Source organism: Suillus bovinus, assembly GCF_016758785.1.
Source record: "Suillus bovinus strain UH-Sbo-P2 chromosome Unknown EDB93scaffold_30, whole genome shotgun sequence".
NCBI classification, from domain to species: domain Eukaryota; kingdom Fungi; phylum Basidiomycota; class Agaricomycetes; order Boletales; family Suillaceae; genus Suillus; species Suillus bovinus.
This window is the reverse complement of record NW_024542086.1, coordinates 182310-201755: the sequence shown is the minus strand read 5'-3', so window position 1 is coordinate 201755 and position 19446 is coordinate 182310. Positions and strand designations below refer to the sequence as shown.

The 19446-nt window shown below is 47.4% G+C and overlaps 8 protein-coding genes across 8 annotated transcripts; 3 read left to right on the top strand and 5 right to left on the bottom strand.

Annotated features, from left to right (window-relative positions):
* Positions 1 to 200: 200 nt before the first annotated feature.
* On the bottom strand, positions 201 to 2529 carry EDB93DRAFT_1085697 (HEC/Ndc80p family-domain-containing protein; the record flags this gene model as incomplete). Its single annotated transcript, XM_041445928.1, has 8 exons — positions 201 to 348; positions 404 to 534; positions 595 to 1148; positions 1201 to 1345; positions 1405 to 1499; positions 1553 to 1742; positions 1793 to 2204; positions 2261 to 2529. 8 exons carry the CDS (start codon positions 2527 to 2529, stop codon positions 201 to 203), a joined length of 1944 nt encoding a protein of 647 aa, XP_041307428.1.
* Positions 2530 to 2633: 104 nt separating this feature from the next.
* Positions 2634 to 3792, top strand: EDB93DRAFT_1148044 (uncharacterized protein). The gene is made up of 3 exons (XM_041449553.1): positions 2634 to 2795; positions 2854 to 2970; positions 3028 to 3792. Exons 1-3 carry the CDS (start codon positions 2713 to 2715, stop codon positions 3368 to 3370), a joined length of 543 nt encoding a protein of 180 aa, XP_041307427.1. The 5' UTR covers positions 2634 to 2712; the 3' UTR covers positions 3371 to 3792.
* On the bottom strand, positions 3793 to 5785 carry EDB93DRAFT_1148036 (uncharacterized protein). The gene is made up of 8 exons (XM_041449552.1): positions 5602 to 5785; positions 5425 to 5550; positions 5074 to 5364; positions 4793 to 5021; positions 4686 to 4736; positions 4434 to 4633; positions 4161 to 4373; positions 3793 to 4105 (listed from the first exon to the last, which is right to left on the bottom strand). The coding sequence occupies exons 1-8, from the start codon at positions 5617 to 5619 to the stop codon at positions 3932 to 3934; spliced, it is 1302 nt and encodes a 433-aa protein (XP_041307426.1). The 5' UTR covers positions 5620 to 5785; the 3' UTR covers positions 3793 to 3931.
* An 865-nt stretch (positions 5786 to 6650) lies between these two features.
* EDB93DRAFT_456225 (uncharacterized protein) lies at positions 6651 to 7885 on the top strand. The gene is made up of 7 exons (XM_041456440.1): positions 6651 to 6828; positions 6885 to 6953; positions 7010 to 7028; positions 7073 to 7105; positions 7234 to 7532; positions 7589 to 7715; positions 7770 to 7885. The coding sequence occupies exons 1-7, from the start codon at positions 6769 to 6771 to the stop codon at positions 7775 to 7777; spliced, it is 615 nt and encodes a 204-aa protein (XP_041307425.1). The 5' UTR covers positions 6651 to 6768; the 3' UTR covers positions 7778 to 7885.
* Positions 7886 to 8345: 460 nt separating this feature from the next.
* Positions 8346 to 11412, top strand: EDB93DRAFT_1328609 (uncharacterized protein; the record flags this gene model as incomplete). Its single annotated transcript, XM_041455122.1, has 9 exons — positions 8346 to 8429; positions 8487 to 8506; positions 8565 to 8709; positions 8770 to 8903; positions 8968 to 10279; positions 10336 to 10629; positions 10677 to 10967; positions 11019 to 11333; positions 11385 to 11412. Exons 1-9 carry the CDS (start codon positions 8407 to 8409, stop codon positions 11410 to 11412), a joined length of 2562 nt encoding a protein of 853 aa, XP_041307424.1. The 5' UTR covers positions 8346 to 8406.
* Positions 11413 to 11701: 289 nt separating this feature from the next.
* EDB93DRAFT_1085668 (guanine-N(7)-methyltransferase) lies at positions 11702 to 13142 on the bottom strand (the record flags this gene model as incomplete). Its single annotated transcript, XM_041445926.1, has 6 exons — positions 11702 to 11736; positions 11790 to 11953; positions 12008 to 12187; positions 12249 to 12534; positions 12587 to 12814; positions 12863 to 13142. 6 exons carry the CDS (start codon positions 13140 to 13142, stop codon positions 11702 to 11704), a joined length of 1173 nt encoding a protein of 390 aa, XP_041307423.1.
* A 592-nt stretch (positions 13143 to 13734) lies between these two features.
* EDB93DRAFT_1085716 (uncharacterized protein) lies at positions 13735 to 17771 on the bottom strand (the record flags this gene model as incomplete). Its single annotated transcript, XM_041445932.1, has 22 exons — positions 13735 to 13851; positions 13903 to 13980; positions 14033 to 14092; positions 14147 to 14194; positions 14251 to 14416; positions 14468 to 14559; positions 14609 to 14705; positions 14755 to 14873; positions 14930 to 15027; positions 15081 to 15266; positions 15312 to 15561; positions 15602 to 15783; positions 15839 to 15875; positions 15934 to 16063; positions 16308 to 16367; positions 16420 to 16529; positions 16577 to 16612; positions 16670 to 16788; positions 16881 to 16944; positions 16995 to 17243; positions 17294 to 17588; positions 17638 to 17771. The coding sequence occupies 22 exons, from the start codon at positions 17769 to 17771 to the stop codon at positions 13735 to 13737; spliced, it is 2727 nt and encodes a 908-aa protein (XP_041307422.1).
* A 1380-nt stretch (positions 17772 to 19151) lies between these two features.
* On the bottom strand, positions 19152 to 19343 carry EDB93DRAFT_1085673 (uncharacterized protein; the record flags this gene model as incomplete). Its single annotated transcript, XM_041445927.1, has 1 exon — positions 19152 to 19343. A coding segment is annotated over one exon (192 nt), but the record flags the coding sequence as incomplete, so codon positions are not given.
* Positions 19344 to 19446: the final 103 nt, after the last annotated feature.

The window sequence follows — 19446 nt, the reverse complement described above, 5'->3', positions numbered from 1 at the left end:
TTAAATCTAAATTCAATCTTCGAACCCCTTTCAAACCACAGGAAGCATGGAATATCCGGAAGTACCTCCAAAGTGTCCGACTAATCGGACCAGAAGCGATGCGGACGGATAACACAAATCATTCGCCTATACAGCGTAGCCTACTAACATATAATTAGAATATACATAACAAATTTGTTCCTACCTGACAGGGGTACTGATCAGTTCCCCTCCTCAACGAAATCTCTAAGGCGCCGTAATTGCGCAGAAACTTCTTCCTTAAAAAGACCGATTTCATTGCTGTTCTTGGCAATGGCTCTGATAGTCTCGTCTTTTAGTCGTGAGACCTTCGCTATTTGCTCTCGATAGCTAGCAAAACGGGAATGAAAAATTTGATTAGTTGAAGTGGGAAAAGGGTCCTTACTCGAATTGTAATGCCTGCAGTCTTGATTTTACCCCCATTCCACTAGATAACGCGGCAGTGCGCGCATGGGCAAGTTCTCTCTCCAATCGGGCAGCCTCAGTATTGCTGACCATAGACTCTTGCTGAGCAGCCTATAACGGCAAAAATGTACGAATGAGAACTATAACACAGTAATGAGAAGACACACTTACATCTCGAAGATCATCCGCCTGCTCGTTCAAGCTCATCACCTTCTTCTCAATTTCTCGCACCTCCTCATCAACATTCTCGCATTCTAAAGTCAGCTGATCGAGCTCGTTATCCACTTTGATGCGCTCGCTTTCAATATCTGCTCGTTCTGTTCTCTTGAGCTCGGCTACACTATTGAGTGTAGGTTTTATGACCTTGCGAATGTCGGAACCCAACAATAGCTGCTGGGGATTCGCAGCCGCCGTGTTTAACTCCAACCTGAGGTCGATGTTGTCGAAAGGTGGCGGGAGTGGGGGAAATAAGCCCACAGCAGATAGGAGATTACCATAGAGATCTAGTGCCTCTTCTGCCGCAGCTCCACGATTGGTTGTTATGACTTCCAGAGACATTACTGTCTTGCGTGCTTCGGAAATCTTGTATTTGAGGTCCTCCAGATTGCGTGCGAGCGTTTCATGGTCAGTGTTCATGCGAATTACTTCCTCTGGTGTCAAGTTCTGAACTCTGACCACCTCGGCAAGCCTCTCATGCTCGGCTTTGAGCTGATCAAAGTTCTGAGCTGAAAATAAGAGTTCATGATGCTTCACCCGCTATAAGTTTGCATGACGCACATCGAACAGCGAGTTCTGCTTTCTCGCGAGCTACAGATTCAGTGAGCTGTCTTTTTCGCGACTCCAAGCGGTGCAAGACGTCGTCAAATTTGGCCCGATCATCCAAGATACAAGCCTGAATTTTTTGAAGTTTTTCCAGAGGTGCCTAAACGGGTCAATATGTAGTAGACGACATTCGTCGAAATGATCATACAAGCGGCCTACCTTTGATGACCGAAGTTCGTCCAACTCCTTCGTTCCTTGTGCCAGTAGTACTTTGTTATTCTCTAAGTCGTTGACCACCCTCTCGTTTTTCTTCGCTTCAATTCTATCATCGGAGGGAGCTGCTTTTAAAAATATATAGAGGACGTACCGTAGATAGCTTCTAGTTCTTTGTCCTGTTCATGGAATACATCTGCACCATGAAAAAAGGCGACATAGGCTTCTGAAAAGTATTTGAATGCAAGTGCCTGGTGATGGATAGGGTCGCTAAACTCTTCGGGAATTCTATCGACAATTTGTAATGTAGGATCCTCCTCACTCTCCAAGTAGTTCAGCCGAGCCTGAAACAATATATTGATGTGAGTTTATTTATGTTTTAAATGTGAATAACCTTTCCCATCTCGACGAGCCAATGCAAAGCTGCCAGCAGTGCAGGCCATGAATGCGGACTTCCCGGAGCAGCCAGCCATTTATTGTCAATTTGGGCAGAAAACGGGTATCGCAGCGCTTTGAGAGCGGGTTGAAATTCGTCCTCAAAGCGAAGGCGAGAATCAAATGGGTATCCAGGATCCACAATAGTCACAAGATGTTGGAACATGGCTCGGTAATCTTTACCGGTGATTTTCGATAGCGTTTGAACAGAGATGTCGAATTCTGTTGCTTGCAGCCAAGAGTATATGTCTTGTTTCATTTTGGTTTGATATGAGCGCTCGCGAAGTGGGCGTGGGTCCTTGAATGTTTGACTTCCGGAAGGAGGTGCAAGAGATGCACCGCCTGGCCATACAGAGCCCCTCCTAGAGGAGCTGAGAGTAGGATATAGTTCAAAAGGAACGTTGGCGAGATCGGAGAAGATACTTACTTGGTTAAAGGGGTACGCCCATAATTTGGTTTACTCGTACTTTGTAGTAGTGGATTTACATTCTGCGACCGATAACCAGAATGTCCTGTATTTGAGCCGGAGCCCGCTCCCGGGGGCAAATAGGGTGTGCGGGCTGCTGGGCCAGCGAGCGACATGCGCATAGTAGACGATGATGCTTTCTTTGCTGTTGATGGCATTGGTAGGCCTGACCGAGCGTTTCCATACATGTCAGTGGCAGGTTGTATGGTCGAGCGACGGAGTTCCGACATGTCACCGAGCAATAGCGGGAAGTCGATGAGCTGAACGCGTCGTGCGTCGCGGTCAACGAGTGTTTTGTCACATGCACGTGACCGTGCCACTTAACATGAATCTTATTGGATCTTACAATGATAGTCTATTAGTCTTATAGCCCTCCTATTGGTTATCCACTACATTCTCAAGAGCTGTGTAAAATGTCCAACCGCCATGCTCCAGTGAATCTTTTCGGAGACAATGGAATGAGGGCCAATCTACCTATAAATCTAATCAATGTCGCGTATGGCTCACTCTTGCTAAATGCTCAGTATCCCACTGACTGACCAAATTGTTCTCAGAGACACGCAGGAAATCCCAAACTCGCAGGAAATATTCGTGTACCGTGAATCCGGTGCGAACATTATTATCGACATCCTCCAAAAAGTCGATATCGATGATCCGGAAGCGGCAGCAAAGTTAGTGTTTTCCTGTTGCCGTAATAGCATGAAGCTCTGATTAGTAGGATATCACAGATTCCACCTTGATGCGATAGCAGAGGATAATGATTCGATGGAACATGATTCCATCATTGTGCAAAGGCACATCACCAATGAACTTTCTCCGATCGTGCTCGACGGACGTCAGGTTCTAAAGAAGGCTGGGACAATTCATCACCTTCGCACTCTACTTGCTCTTTTCCGAGTCAAAGGAAAGAAACACGACGTCGTTGTCTCGTTCAACATTCCGGTTGAAACGGGACAAGGGCGTGGAAGAAATGGAGCCGTTACGGCGGAACAGGAACAACTCATCGTATCGGATTTCTTCAAGGCAGTAGAATCCTTGAGAATTGTCGATTACAACCTTTTTGCAGTCTAGGCATCCTACATAACGGACTCTATAATTCAATACGACTTTCTCGGACCCGATCTGCGGATCGTAACATGGAGCTTTGGGTATTTATGACCTGTGTTTCAGAACCTCGATCCCTATCGGCGGCTCAATTGCATCCTTTTATCGTCAGCTTATCGCACTCCTAATGGAGCTTCTCGTGGAAAGATATTCACGGTATCAGGTGTACTTGTGTCCAATCCATACCGTGAAATGAGGCCGCCTCCCGCATCATGAGATGTAGCCGGCAAACGTCGATCTCACTTTCAAACATTGTCAGGAATTAGCCATCTGATGAGAACCTAGACTTCTTTTCATTTTAACAAGATGACTCCAGTGGGAACGAAGTCATGTTTTCGGGCGTATCATTGAAGACGTACCGTGCTCCCACCACGACAATACGTCGTGCCATACAGGACGTTTTCGCTTAGTTGCACTATCAAGAGACTCATGAGACATATCATTACCAATAGGAAACGGAGATTATATGGTATATTAGACCAACGATAGCATCAGCGGTCACATACGCGAGACACGTGTGAACATCAGCTACGTCGGCGGGCGTGCTGAAACCTCATCCAACATTTGCTCGGCCTCGGGCTCCTCCACGATAGGTTCACCCATACCCGTCTTTGCTGCTTCAGCAGCCTTAGCATCTTTTTTGCGCCTTGATGATTCTTTAAGCTTTTCCCAACGCTCACGAAAGCGTGCGATTGTCAGTTTCTGCGAGGGAAGTCAGTAGCAGACAAAAAGCGTCAGACATGTGTTGGCAATGCACCTGTTTGTCATTCTCCATGCGAACAACTCGAACGTCTTCTTCCAATTCCCTTATGCGGTTAAGTAACTGTGCCTCCCGATCACGACCAACGTTCAAAGCCGTCACTGGTGCTGGAACAGCTGGCAGATTGATGTTCAAAGCGCCGAGGTCTACTACCGGTTGTTGCCCGGATTGTCTTGTCATCACCGTCGAGGCACCCATTGCTCGCTGTGCCTGATAGAGAGTATTGGCAATGAGTCTGATGGAAGGGTCGGCAAAGGAGTGCAAGATTACCTGGTGTCGTGCCATCACAATGCTATCGCGTAATTGCTGGTCTTGTTCCTTGCGCAGCTGCATGATCCGCTCAGCAGCCGCCAAACGTTTTGACATCGCTTCAAGCTCTAGTTTCAGAGAAACATTTTCTTTCTTCAAATCCGACCGAGACCGTTCCGAATCCGAGGGAATCAAGTAAAAGGATTCTGATAGATCGTTGCCTTGGAGAACTTGTCTCGTAAAGCAAAGTCCATTGACAATGTGCCGACATACCTTCGTCCGCAAATACTTCCTCGTCCGTCTCCTCAGGCAAAGTGTCCACTTCTGAATGAACGAGTCAGAAGACAGTTATTGGTAATGCGGTTTCGACATTCACTTACTCGACTTAAATTTACCCTCTAATCCCAGCCGTGTAAAAAACGTGGAAGTGTGGGGCTGTTCGATATCGGTGTCGCTACTTGAGGTCCCGTCCCGCCGTGAGCTCTTCTTTCCTGTCGGGGGTGGTTCGGTGCCCAAAGGGGCTGTGGCGAAGGCAACTGGCTGAGACAAATTATCAAGCATCCCCTCCATGATTCTCCAAAAGTTATTGAATGCATCACCCGGATCAGACTATCGGTGCAAGGTTGTAAAAAGTCATAGGACAGAAAATATACAAGCACACCTGTTGGCCAAGCACCATGAATGATTCGTCGACGTTATTATGGGAGTCTAATAATCGACTCGAACCACTAGCACTAGCATGCAGTGGGGCGGAAGGTGCAAGAACGGGCGCATGAGGAGAAGCATTCGAGCCTCCTCCGTTCTTCTGCGTGTGAACCTGCGTATGCCTCGGCGTGGTCTTTTGCGGCAGAGTAGGATCCTGGTTTTCTTCACGAAGTTTTGCTATTCTCCTCTGCAGTTCCTTTCCGGCCTTTACATGTTCATTGTATAGCATACGGAGCGTCGTTTTTGTCTGAGAGGCATTGCGGGTCACTAAGGACACTAAATATGACGCAAGGACTCATATACGCACATTTGAATCCTGTGATTTCTCTTGGCAAGCGTGAAATGCTTCTGCAGCTTTCATGTGTTCCTCTGAAGCTGGGATGAGCAACCCTTGGCTACGGTAATCCTCTGCATTCGCTGCATGTTGGTGCGCCTACGCTAAGTATCAGTACTGAAGTGGTATCACATCCTTACAATCATGTACCGTTTGTAATGACTCCATCTTTTTGTTCACTTGTTCACTCGCTGGATTAGGAGAGGGTAAAGAGGACTAACTACGAATTCGTAGGGTGCAGAATTTTTCGTTTATTGACGCGGAACTAGATTGGCTGAGGTGACCTAATGAAGGGTCTTTCATTAGGTGATGCTTGCCATCCTGCTTGATCAGCGCGTGCCACCCCTTTTGTTTGCTTCATCCAACACCAACACGAAGACATTCTAGACTAGTTCGGATACTTCTCAAATTTTGCGCATGGGCACACCGTCACGAAGTCTATCGTACAATCTGCTGGAGACAGAACACCCACTTTGGATATGATGTTCTATAATCATCAATTGCAATGGCTGCAACCGTGATGATCGCAGTGGCTGACTGACTACCACTCTCACAGCTTATCGGGCAAAAGTTCATTGCGTGGGATCCGGAGCGACTTGAGAGCAGCCAGGGATGAAACTCCTTGTGGTGTTATACGGCGTCCGTGAACAGCCCAACATGCCGTAAAGGAAGCGCTCTGGTTATTCGCCTCCTCAATGTACGCATCTTACTTGCCAAGGAGGCGCTCTTATGCTATGAAAATCTCGAATGAAGGGGTAAGGCATGGCATTGCCTTCGATTGTAAAATCACCCATACCGGCACTACGTTCACAGACCGCTTTAATTTTGTGCCGACAGTAAACTCACATAGCCCGAACGAATATCTTGACACCCAAATTTCCTTCGTGTGTCCTTGTTGGCAACGAATCCCAGAGTACTGCAGAACACTCACGCAGATCGTATCTTCAAGGACCGGACGCATTATAAAATTCTGGCAGTTTGTTCCTTCCGACGAGTTGGTCAGGAATTATCTTCTCTCAATCAATTTTAGATTGTGTCATCCCCATTCCATAGGCGTGGGCTTGTTCACTGAGCATGTGATGCGTTTGACCGCCGAAGTTTGGAACGGAGAGGCAGTGTCCTTGCAACGTGCGTAATGCCTATTGAATATGGTCGACTGAGCGGACGTGATCATCGATGTCCGAGTTTGAATTGCAATTTGGACCACCCCAGGTATCTGCGCCGTCACGGTCATGTTTGGAATGAGTGACGGCGACCTGCGTATGGTAGCTAGGGCTAGTCTGTAATTCCCCTTATCCATCACCTCTATCATTCACCATGACTTTACGTGGCTCTGCTTTTGAGAAGAATAGAGCAGCGGTCGTTCCTGAGGCTGCGGTGCGCCGTCTTGGATACACCAGTGTCCATGATCCTGACGTGTACCGATTGACTAGCCTCGCTCAAGTGGAATTACAAAAGAAAATTTGAGCGACCAATCCGTGCACGACTCTGATGAATACCAAGTAAGTACTCCACATTTTCATGTCATGGATTCCAGATAACCATTTTGCCTGAACAGACTCAAGGACGCCAAAGTAGTAAGTTGTTCCTGCCCAGGTGACATTCCATACTTACTGCTCAGAGCCAATCATATCTCTGGAGTCGTCTATTAGTGGTGGGGCACTCTGCAGAGCCGTAAGTGACAAATACATATTGTCGAACGCATTACGAGTGCGGTCATCTGATACGTTTAATAGGATGAATATTCATCCTTGTCATCATGGAGGCTAAAGAGCTCTGTAGCCGACACATGCGCGTGCATGCCCGAGAACCCGTTCGCCGACGCAGAGCCTTCAGGTGATACCCCTAGTTCTGCTACGCGAGAAGATCCGATGCACGATATCGTGAAATACTCGCATGGTGTCACCGCAGAACACAAGCCCAGAGTGGCCCGCGTGTCAGGTATCGACGGAGCATGGCCAGAAAGAGCTGAGATAGTAAATTCCACTGGAGGTTTTCCCAGGCCTACCATTTGTCGCGGTACATTTTCACAGGCAAAGGCTTTCTTTCTGAGGCCAAGTGCCAGCGGTGGTTATGCGCAGGTAGGTATCCTGAATCCTGATGCCGCTGGCTCCAGACTCAGCTGACCTGAAAGCAGGGTGCTATCTCGCAGCGGACGCGAAGCCAAGATAACCCTATCAAAGACAAGAATTCGACAGATTACTTTAAAGTTGACATACCTCGTGCTCGAAGTCTGAACGGAGGGATTACATGCGACCCAAACAGTCAGTAACTGCTGTACATTTTACGTGGTTTGAAGGTTCGAGCTGAGTCAGCAGACTATTAATTTCCACTGGAAGTCGTGAAAATAATTAGATTTTCAAAAATAAACAAAATCGTAACTTTGGTCACTCACCCGATAAAGTAATGTTAGCTCATCGTATTGAGACCTGGCGGAAACCTTGAATGATATAGAGAGATTGGTATTGATACTGCATAACTTGACCCTGGCTGGTGGACTGAAAAATATTAATCTGCGTTGATGTGAATTTTGGAAGAATAGAGCACCTGAGAGATTATTAGGCCGTAGTACAGGAGAGTTGTAGATTAGTCAGCGGATATAGGCTCTTGACAACAAAATTCAACTCGCAGTCTTCGTTTATCTGAATCCCGCAAGGCCCATTAATTAGTTACTGGTATTTTATTTTATTATATTCCGCATTATTCCAGTCTTATGAATATTAATGGCATGGTGACCTGAATACTATAGTTAGTTGAAGCAGTGCACAGGTCACGTTTAGTCCCGAGGGGCTGCCGTGTGAGCGGTGCGGTCGGTATCTGAAAATCGTTGTCCTACCCATACCTTTCTGACGTCGCCAACGTTCGACACAGCGAGCTCACTCTTCATACCGTAGACCGCTCAAGAATAAAACCGCCTCAGGCTTTGATCCCTTATTGGGCCTGCCATTCAACCCGATGTCGACACCTGTGCATGCCCTGTAAGTTAGATATTCAAATCTTACGACCAACTTCCATTCTCATTCTCATCGTAGTAGGAAGAAAATAAGGGTTACAGGTATGACTTTAAAGCTATATCACTCTCGAGGGACACTCATCTTGTATGTTTTGGGCAGTCGTCGCCGCAGATGGGCTCTCTAAGCGTGATGTATTTCGCCTACCGGACCCCTTTGCAGTCATCACCGTTGATGCAGAGCAGACCCACACAACCAGCGTTATAAAGAAGACATTGAATCCTTACTGGAATGAGAGTTTTGACATGTAAGTCTGGTATCGGTCGGGCGTAGCTAGAAGTGCATGACTGATGTCCCATGTACACAGCACCGTCAAAGACTCCTCAGTAGTAGCTGTGCAGATATTCGACCAGAGGAAATTCAAGAGGCGTGACCAAGGGTTTTTGGGCGTGGTCAACGTGAAAGTCAGCGATGTGCTCGATCTTGAACTAGGTGGTCATGGTAAGCGCCCATCGTCAAATCACCCTTACGCGCACCTTGATTCAAATCTTATCCATTTTGATAGAAATGCTGACGTTGGATCTAAAAAAGTCCAATGATAACCTCGTGGTACATGGCAAGCTCATCATATACTTGTCAACAAATGTAAACCAGCCCATGAGCAACCCTGGACCCTCCCAAGTACAAGGCGTCACTTCTGCATTGGCCGACATGGGAATGAATGAATCAAGTCTCTCTTTATCACCTAACGCGGCCCCAACAACAAGTAATACTTTGTCTCGCCCACCCAGTTCACACGCCACTGCTACTGAGCCCGCCGCAGCACCGTTGATGCAGATGCCGACGCCCCACATACCACCTTCGATGACTAGCACTGAGGCGGAACAGTCGTCTTCACAGTCTCCATCGGGTCGTCCTATCAGCTCAGGTGGTGGACACGCTGCACCCCCATCTACGGCACCTTCCTCGACCACGTCTCCGGGACAAGCGGTTACTAACGCACAGCAGAGGAATTTCAACCCCAATGTCGATCAATATGGAGCATTACCTACTGGATGGGAGCGTCGCATCGATCCACTTGGTCGGACATATTATGTTGATCATAATACCAGGACAACAACTTGGAACCGACCATCGTCTAATCAAACTGTGAACCACAACAACCAGGATAGTGAAACAAATGCTGCGAGAGATCAGCACTCCCGCCGCATACTCGCCGACGACATGGTCGATGCCGCAAGCACGGGCGCTGCAGGTGCCAATGCGTACCGCAATTCGTCAATGTCGGCACCATCCCCATCGCCCAATGTTCCACCGGCAGTTGTGGGCTCGGGTGGAAATGCTACCACAGCTGGGACTGGGAGTCTCCCAGCTGGTTGGGAGGAGCGCTACACCCCAGAAGGACGACCCTATTATGTGGATCATAACACGCGTACTACCACCTGGGTCGATCCCCGTCGCCAGACCATCATTCGTGTCATGGGCCCTCATGGACAGAACACATCCTTACAGCCTCAGACCATATCTCAGCTTGGTCCATTGCCCTCTGGTTGGGAGATGCGTCTCACATCTACCGCACGTGTTTATTTCGTAGATCACAACACGAAGACGACCACATGGGACGATCCCCGCATGCCATCCACGCTTGATGCTAACGTTCCACAATACAAGCGTGACTTTAGGAGGAAACTTATTTACTTCCGAAGCCAACCTGCTATGCGTGCACAGCCGGGTAACTGCCAGATTAAAGTGCGGCGGAACCATATCTTCGAGGATAGTTATGCAGAGATTATGAGGCAGACGCCAAATGATTTGAAGAAACGACTCATGATTAAGTTTGATGGAGAGGACGGTCTTGATTACGGTGGTTTATCACGGTAAGTTGGGATAACTGAGCTATCAGAGTTTATGCGTTTACTGAGTCCCTTTGCAGAGAGTTCTTCTTCCTTCTGTCGCACGAGATGTTCAACCCATTCTACTGTCTATTCGAATACTCAGCCCACGATAACTATACGCTTCAAATTAATCCTGCTTCAGGCGTCAACCCGGAGCACTTGAACTACTTCAAGTTTATCGGTCGCTGTCTCGGTCTCGGGATATTCCACCGTCGTTTCCTCGATGCATACTTCATTGTCAGCTTCTACAAGATGATTTTGAAGAAGAAGGTAACGTTGGCGGACCTTGAATCTGTTGATGCTGAGTTGCACCGCGGGTTAACTTGGATGTTGTAAGTGCTTTGCCACTTTTTCATGATCTCTCCCGACCCTTGTTCAGGGAGAACGACATCACGGACGTGATCGATGAGACCTTTACAACGACTGAGGAACGCTTCGGTGAACTGGTCAACATTGAACTTCGTCCAGGGGGGGCAGATATCAACGTGACTCAGGATAACAAGAAGGAATACGTGGACGCTGTCGTCGAGTATCGGATCTCCAAGCGTGTCAAGGAACAATTTGACTCGTTCATGTCAGGCTTCAGCGAGTTGATTCCACAGGACCTCATCACTGTCTTCGATGAACGCGAACTGGAGCTCTTGATTGGTGGTATGTCGGAGATTGACGTGTACGTTCCTTAATTGAAGTCGTAAGGCTGTTTGGTTGAATCTCATTGCAGAGACGACTGGACTAAGCACACCGACTACCGCGGATATGAGATGAATGATGAAGTCATTCAATGGTTCTGGAAGTGCATTCGCAGCTGGCCACCTGAGCGCAAGTCCCGCTTGCTTCAGTTCGCTACGGGAACATCTAGGATTCCCGTCAATGGTTTCAAGGACCTTCAGGGCTCGGACGGACCCCGCCGCTTTACCATAGAAAAGTCTGGTGACCCTTCACAACTACCAAAGAGTCACACCTGCTTCAATCGTATTGATCTTCCACCATACAAAGATTATGCTAGCTTGGAGCAGAAACTAACGCTTGCTGTAGAGTGAGTCCATTTTGTCACTTGCATGTCAGCTTGTGCTAAGCTCTTTACTAGGGAAACTGTTGGATTTGGTCAGGAATAATTTCATGTACGACTTTCGCTTCTATCCGACGTCACGCTATCTTTTTGTAATTTTAGTGGGACACCTTATTATTTGTTGTTCGTTAGTTCGTTTCAACGATGTCTATATGCCGCCTTTATGTCGTGTACAGAGCACCACTTTTAATGTCTGTATGCGTAACCTTTTGTCCATATAGCGCGGAAATTATCAATATATCATCTGTGATCATATTACATAGGTTGTGAGTATAGGCTGACAGACAGTGAAATGTGTAAAATATCACAAAGACAAACCAAAGATCATGAAACCATCATCTTTTCTCAAAGGCAAATGCAATATAAATGTCTGAAATGTATTCTATTAGCAACATTCCAATTAGACTGAAAGTCGGAACTTACTGACTGCCTCCCACTCTTCATCCTCCATTGAGCTGGCGCCGGTCGCGTCGCATACATTCATGCGGACCATCAGTTTCTTGAATTCCTCGTGCTCCTTGTTTTCTTCGAACACTTCATGGAATTCCTTCTTAAATACGGGGTGAAGTCCGTACTCCGCGGCCATCCTACGCAAAGTTATGTCAGTGCTACTTGGGGGTCAAGATGACACGAAGGCTTACTGAACGAAATTGTCCCAGTCAACAATATACTCTGGGACGTTATCAACAGCGTCGCGGAGATAAAAGTAGTATCGGTGACCAAACAGCGGTCGAGAAGTGCGTTCTTCAAACCGGATCTTGTATACTGAATTTCCAAATGAAAGATCCTCAGAGTCAGCTGGTAGTTGGTCCAGCCGCGCGCTATCAGCGATCAAGTCAGCAACACGGACGTGAGAAGAAATCTGGGCTTAAGTGGACATACAGGAGCTGGTCGGCGTTTGGAACCGTCCCGAGAAATATCCCCCCTGGTCTTAACCATTCGCTGACGTTCTTGAGCATGCATCGAGCTTTTTGCACTGTTTCAAACGCATAATGCATGCAGAACTGCATGGATACAACGTCGAATGGCTGTGCGAGCTGCTGGGGCGTAAAGGCCTTTGTGAGTGGTTCTGTATAGCAATCCAACGCAGAGAACGAGGCGTCGAAACGTCGTGGACGCATGGTTTCCCATCGATGTTGAGCCTGCTCGACAGAAACGTGCGCAATGTCTATCGAAGACGGATCAGATCGGGCTGCGCAAACTAAAGCAGAGGATCTTACCAACAGCCAGCATCTCTCGAATTCGAGCCTTCCCCCATTTAATGAGATCACCACCTTTGCCGCAGCCCATATCAAGAACTTTTCCGCGTTTTTTGGATGGACTATTGGCAATGGCTGGATGACCGAACTGCGTAATCAAGACTGATTTCACCCAGTTGTTGAAATTCTTGAGTCCGATGATAGGCGACTCTTTGCGCTGTTTTACGCCTACCTCTGGACGCAAATTATCTGGTAAAGCGGCGTTAGTGGTGAGTTGAGCGGGTGGAAGACGCTTACAGTGATCAACGACCATTTCGACGTCGCCAGCATGTCTCTTGGCTGGACGTTCTTCATGGTCATCGGGTTCACTACTTTGAACTCTTTTGCGTTTGTTTATGAGACGTTGGGTACCAATACCGCGGTAATTTTTGTAGAGCTGTATTTCATCCTGTGTCATGGGAGCGAGGACAGAGCCTGCGGGAGTCAAGCGCTGCCGTGGGTTGTAGGGCAGAGGCTGGCGCGTCGTTGGCAGCGGAGTTGTCGGGGAGGACGCTGTTTTGGATGATGTTGGTGCCATTGGGGAACGAGTCAATGGGGACGTTGGAAGAATACGAGAGGACGATGAAGGTACATCAGAAAGAAAGGGGGGAGATGAATTGAGTGAGAGTGAAGAACGTGAAGGGTGCTGCCGTGAGAATGAGGGATCTTGTTCACGGGGGATGTCGATGGCCGTGGGCAATCTCCGTCCCAATGACGGTGCAGAGTTCAATTTTTCTGATGCAAAGTCATCAGAAAGTAATAGATGAGAGAGACTTGAAGGTCGTGCAGAACTTGGAGTCCTTGGTTCGTGCGGTTCAGAGTTTAATAATGAAGCTAGATCTGTTGCCCTACGTGTTAAAGAAGGGCTAGAGGTCGCGTGCGATGATGAAGGACGTGAGGATGATGGGGACGGTATTTCGAGTGGACCATAATCACCGTGACTTGGAAGTGATTGTGGCTGAGTAACAGGTGAATTCATGACAGCATCTCGTACTGGATCAAACGCTGGCATGGCTAATTATCACCGAGTAGGCTATAGCAAAAAGCCGTTCGTCAACGTTGATGATGGCGAGCGCGGCGTCTTTGCAGTACACAAAACACAAAGTCATGGCCTTGAGTTACGTAACTAACTATCCCTCCTTGCTCGCTACAGTCTCACGCATAGGCAGTGAACTTCTTGGTGATGAACTGTTCAGCGATCCCTTTTTCCATTTGCTAAGCCATTCCGCAATATCAGTCGTGGACCGCTGTATCACATCCATCAGTCAGCTTTCTCACATTTCCTCATGTTCTCTCACCTCGATCCACGCCCTTGAAGCACGCAATGATTCTAGAGTCTGCGACAAGGCAAGGTTATACCGGGATGTGTCCTTGTCCTAATCACCGCATGCCATCAGCTTGTCCCTTGATGTTTGAAATAACCATTACCTTAAAAAAGTCTAGGATTTTTTGGTAGTCTTCCTCCTTGGTCAAATTGCCAAGACTCGACTGATGCTATGCTAAGCCCTATCTATCACAGCAGAACAGTGACCCGAAACGTACCGAGACGATATCCTTGAACGAAAAGTTCCCCTCGAATCGTTTGGCAAGCTATCAAATGATCATGTTCGGCGTGGGACTCCTCGGCGTTTTAACTGATAGCTCACCTCCGTATAGTTGTCTTGGAAGAACTGCGCACAGCTGCGCCTGGTGCGGAAGTTCGTTTGAAAGCCATTGATGAAATATATGATGTCTTGAGACCGCACTTTCGACAGGATGTACGCGTACGCGTCCTTGATACAGACCTCATCTTGGCTGGCGCACATCGCCATTCTGACAAATGTATTATAAATAAATACACTTTACAAACTAGATCTGACTTACATGGCGGCGATACTTTTCGATGGAGGCGTAGTTGGGTTCTCGTACAATGCCTTGGCAAACTCATACTCTTCACGACCTCCATGCTTCACAGCCTGCAAATATCACTCAGCATAACCACAGCATCACTTAACGTCGACGTACAGTAAGAATAGTCGTCCTAAACAGATCACCAGGAATCCCTGAATCATCCTGCGTTCTCATATATTCTGCAAACCGGGTCTTGAGCTCTTCCACGACACTGCAACTTCGTCAATTTTCACTTGGATCCATATTCAATGGATACGTACACAGAGTCCCCAGCGACAGCCGCCTGTCCGACAGCGCGGGTGCGTAGTTGCGAGATATCCACAGACTCGGAAGGAGAGTATTCATAGCCAAGGCGTTTGACAATGGGCGCAAACAATTCCTATAAGTACAAACTGAGTCAGCACTCAAAACAGATATTTGAAATGATCAACCCACCTTGCGGAAAGCATCTAGATCATTGACAACAACCTCATGTTCCCACCAAGTTGACACCAGGGTGGAGATATTTTGGGAAATACTGTCCCATACAAGGACTAGAGTATGTTGTTCATCAAGCTCGTGCCCAATTAATGCATAGGACACTCACACTCCTTTTCGTCATGCAAAATATCGACGATGGTCAACGCACTGCTAACTTTACAAAACCCAGCTTTCGACAATGTCATAATATCATGAACAAGGCCAATGCGGTCATTCAGCGAGAACACAGCATCGCCCTTGGCGGCCTCCTTAGCGATTGCCGCGAACCTCTCATCAGAGTACAACACGCGATCTATGATCATGAATACAAACGCCATCAACAAGAAGACAGACTTACAGACACCATAAGTCCCCGCATTGAGCTTGAAAGGCCTCGAGGTGTCGATGGCGATTGTCTTCTCCCTAGTGTCAAGAACGACGGACTTATCAATGTTGACTTTATCGTTAGTAGCTGTCAGTAGGGCCAGAGGCACAGTCCAGATCGTCTCATTGTCCTTTTCTTCTGCAGGTCCAGAATCCAGGAAACGATCCTGGCGGACATGGATACCATTCTCGCTCTCAATGACAGTGAGGACAGGGAAGCCGATCTGATACAACACGTGTCAGAGTGGAGTGAGTGGATCGAACTGTCATGCTTGCCTTTGAAATCCAGTTATCCATGATCCTCGGCACATCTACCCCAGTAGATTCAGAGATGCCCTGCCACAGGTCTTTAGTGACAGTGTTTCCATATAGATGATTCTTGAGGTAGATCGAAACACCCTTCAGGAAGCGCTCCTGGCCGACAAAGTTGGATAGCATACGCAAGACTTAAACGCGTTGCTCGTGAGGTGAGGTGGTGACCAAACAATTTGAATGTCTTACCAGAGCCTGCTTTAGCATAGGAAAGGGAGTCAAAAATCTGATGATCACTTGTATGAGATAGTCGTGCTCCATGTCATATGGCAATCCAGTCATACCTGATTGATCTGGTTGGCATCAGGACAATGCACTTCGATTGGATGAGAAGACAATTTAGCATCAAGATCCAGCGCATCGTTCAAATGTTCGGATATGAACGAGCTGTCCACCTTCCATTCCGGGTACACACTGGTAAAAAAAAAAAGCGTCACGGTTATGTTGAAAGTGGAATAGATCAGCTTACCGATCTAAAAGATATTGTCAATGGGTTCGGTGAGTGTGCATAGATACAAGACATACCAACAACGATAACTTCACCCATCTTGGAGTGGGTAATCTCAGTAGATAATCTACACGCTCATGTCTGCTAAGCTTACCAGGGTTGCAAAACCTAAGATACACTTTAATACCGATATCAAAAATCGTGGCAAACGGCCGACCTTCATTCAAGTACAGATAGTCCCACCATTCCATGGTGGTGATATCACCAAACCTTGAGCAAAATTTTCCGCAACGTATCCTTCGAACAATAGAAATGGACTTACCACATATGAGCGATTTCGTGCGACTGGAAGACAGTGACGCGTTTCTTTGCAGCTACATCTGCCTTCTTAGGGTCAAGCAGAAAAGCGCTGGTACGCCCAGTGATCAGGCCCTTGCTGAAAGTGAGTACAAAAGCGCACAGAAATCAATAGCTCATACCCAGTTTTCCATAGCACCTGCGTCGAAATCATGGGCCTTCAGACCACCGATCATCATCAATGACATAAAGGGGATCCTACATAGGACACTTACCACTAAAGTATCCAGCTTTGGGAGAGGGTATTCAATGTCAAAAATTTCCTCGTAGATCGGGAGAACTTTTGCTTTGATGTCGAGTGCATACTGAGCCTGATGAATCACATCAGGAGTAGCTGTCCAAATTACATCAGCCTGCACTCGGAATTCTGTGAGGACGGGTACCTACAGTAGATGCGCAAGGGACGGGTCTTCCCACTCAGAGGACTCTTATAAGAGCTTTCCAGGTGCGCGAAACGTCCATTGGCATATGCAACTAGATAAGTAGACATCTATAGACTAGTTTTTAGTGTGAAAATCTGCTTATATGACGTCGACGTACGGGTGGTGTAGTTTGAAACTTGGAAATCTTCCACTGCGCTTCGGGGCTATGTTGAGTCGTCAACGCCGAAAAGAGCGCCTCCAATGAAGGATCCTCTACTTTAGTCGTTTGGGGTTGGTAAATTTCCTCCGATGTGATAGACATGTTGCTCAGATTGACCGTGTCAGCACGTGATATCATAGTGACCGCAAAGGTCGCTTTGAGAAGGGGTTCATCCCAACACGGAAAGGCACGTCTTGCGGCGGTGGGCTAGCGATGGTCCGTAAGTACGAGGGCAGTTGATGGGATCGAATACAAACTTCGAACTGGGTCAGTGCATAATACTTCTTAGTTCCGTCATGCTCGAACGAGCTCTTGTAATACCCCATCATAGCCCCAGTCAGTTCTCCGGAGAAGCCGATGGAGAGTGTTGCCTTTGATCCGGCGGGCACAGGGGTCGAAAAAGAAAGTATACAACGTTCCGCGTTGTCATCGAGAGACGGAGAAGAATCGACTTGCTTTATCTTGAGTGCATCGGAATATAATGATACATCGTTCAACTTCAGATCGGCTGAGTTGAAGACGATGGTGGAGGTTTTGTTCTTGACATCCAGACTGATGGAATTGGTCAATGATCTTTGAAGGACAGTGTGGATGAACATACTCGATCTTTACCACACCCTCGAATATTGAGTTCTCCAGGTCTGTCTTGACAGTCACATCATAATGTGTTGGCTTGACGTCTAGGGGAAGACGGAAGTCACGCGAGTCGGTTGGCTTGTTCGTCAGGTCGGTCATAATCACGGATGTTGTTGAACAATATCTTGTTGATAGAATTCGAGATGATTGCAAAAACTGATTGCCAGCGGTTAATAGGATCCGGGACACATGTGTGTTGCTGCAAGACCGAATCCGGGGTACGGCTATGCATGCGCGTACTAGGCTTCCAAAAATCGACGCTGGCATCGATCGTTTTTGATCAGATTCTTCGTGTCTGCTTGCATAAGCTTGTGCGTGACCCATCAGTCCGTCACTGTCACTCCACCAGCAAGCCTGAACATGTAGCTCTGACAGTGTCTATACGAAGAACAATTTTGATTGTCTACTGATAGTACTGATATCCTCATATGCGTAGACTCAGCGGAACAAACCGGAAAGACAAAGCAAGGCAAAGACAAAGAAAGCAAAGTGGTGCCGGCTCCTTCCGAGCACTCTTATATATAGGCCAAGGCGTGGATCACACATGCAAGGTCATATCTGATCACTGACTTTTGTAGAGCATCCATAGGAGGCAAAATCCGGTCAACCCGCGGATCATCCATCTCAAATGAATGAACTAGCAGCAATCGAGCGTCATTCTACACACCACCCTCTCCACTTGACAATATCGCTGAACTTAGCTGGACAGGTACCCAAGTGCTCGCTGGCAAGAAGGTTGCTCGTGGGCCAGTCAGTGCGCGTGGCATACTCGATAACAGCCTGACACCTGCCACACTGCATCGTGTAGTGGTTCACGGCCGTTAGGGTATCGTCACCGTGCTGAGCGGCAGTACGGTCCATGTCTGTATAACGCACGCGGGTGAGGGACTGGGTCATGATTTTTTGTGCTCGGAGACAACACCCTTTTAGAAGCACAGTAGCGCATGTACTATTCACCCGAATACACGTTTTTTTAATTCTAATATTTGTACTTATGACGGACAATGCTAACTGGTTGAGGGGTACTCCTATTACACCAGGCTCTTCGAGGCCTAGATGTTGATGATTTCAACGCGCATCCTGACAAATTTCTCGTTGTGAAACCAAACCTTGTCCAGAAAAACTGTTATGTAAATCAGCTCAGACTTAAGAAGGACTGATCACCTGCAAAGTTAGTTAGGGTCAGGCTCCGGCCCCCGCCAGGACACTTTTCCACATGTCAGGATCTTCCTCAGGCCTACAATAGGGATGGTAAGGACACTGGTGCCTTTCGATCCTACACACGAGGCAACTAAAACTCCGGCACTCGTTTCAAGCAAGTCACCCTTCTGGTAATTTGCGTCACGCTATCATTTTGACCCACACAAGCAACTGAATGAACTTTGATTCGCAAACAGCAGTTGAACAACAGAAAATTCCTTAATGGCAAAGGTGCGGGGTAGTTATAGTACATGTCAATGACCATCAAGATACACGGAGTTAATGCCTTAAGAATCTGGAGTTCGGTGGAAATAGTGATTTTGGAAACGTCTTGGAAGAAACATTGCGGTCGTGTGTCTGAAGAACCTTCTTCAGATCATCTTGAAGTCGCTCACTGGACTTGATCAAGCCTTCCCAGTGACGTGTCATAGTCGCACGGTGCTTAGAATAACTATCCTCCAGAACTATGAACGAGTTGTATTGTGTTGCGCTGGTTGACCATAGTAGAATGAACTCTGGTCAGCAACCTATGTCTGGAATGAATCACTCACTATGCATCGGCCAACGCGTGCAA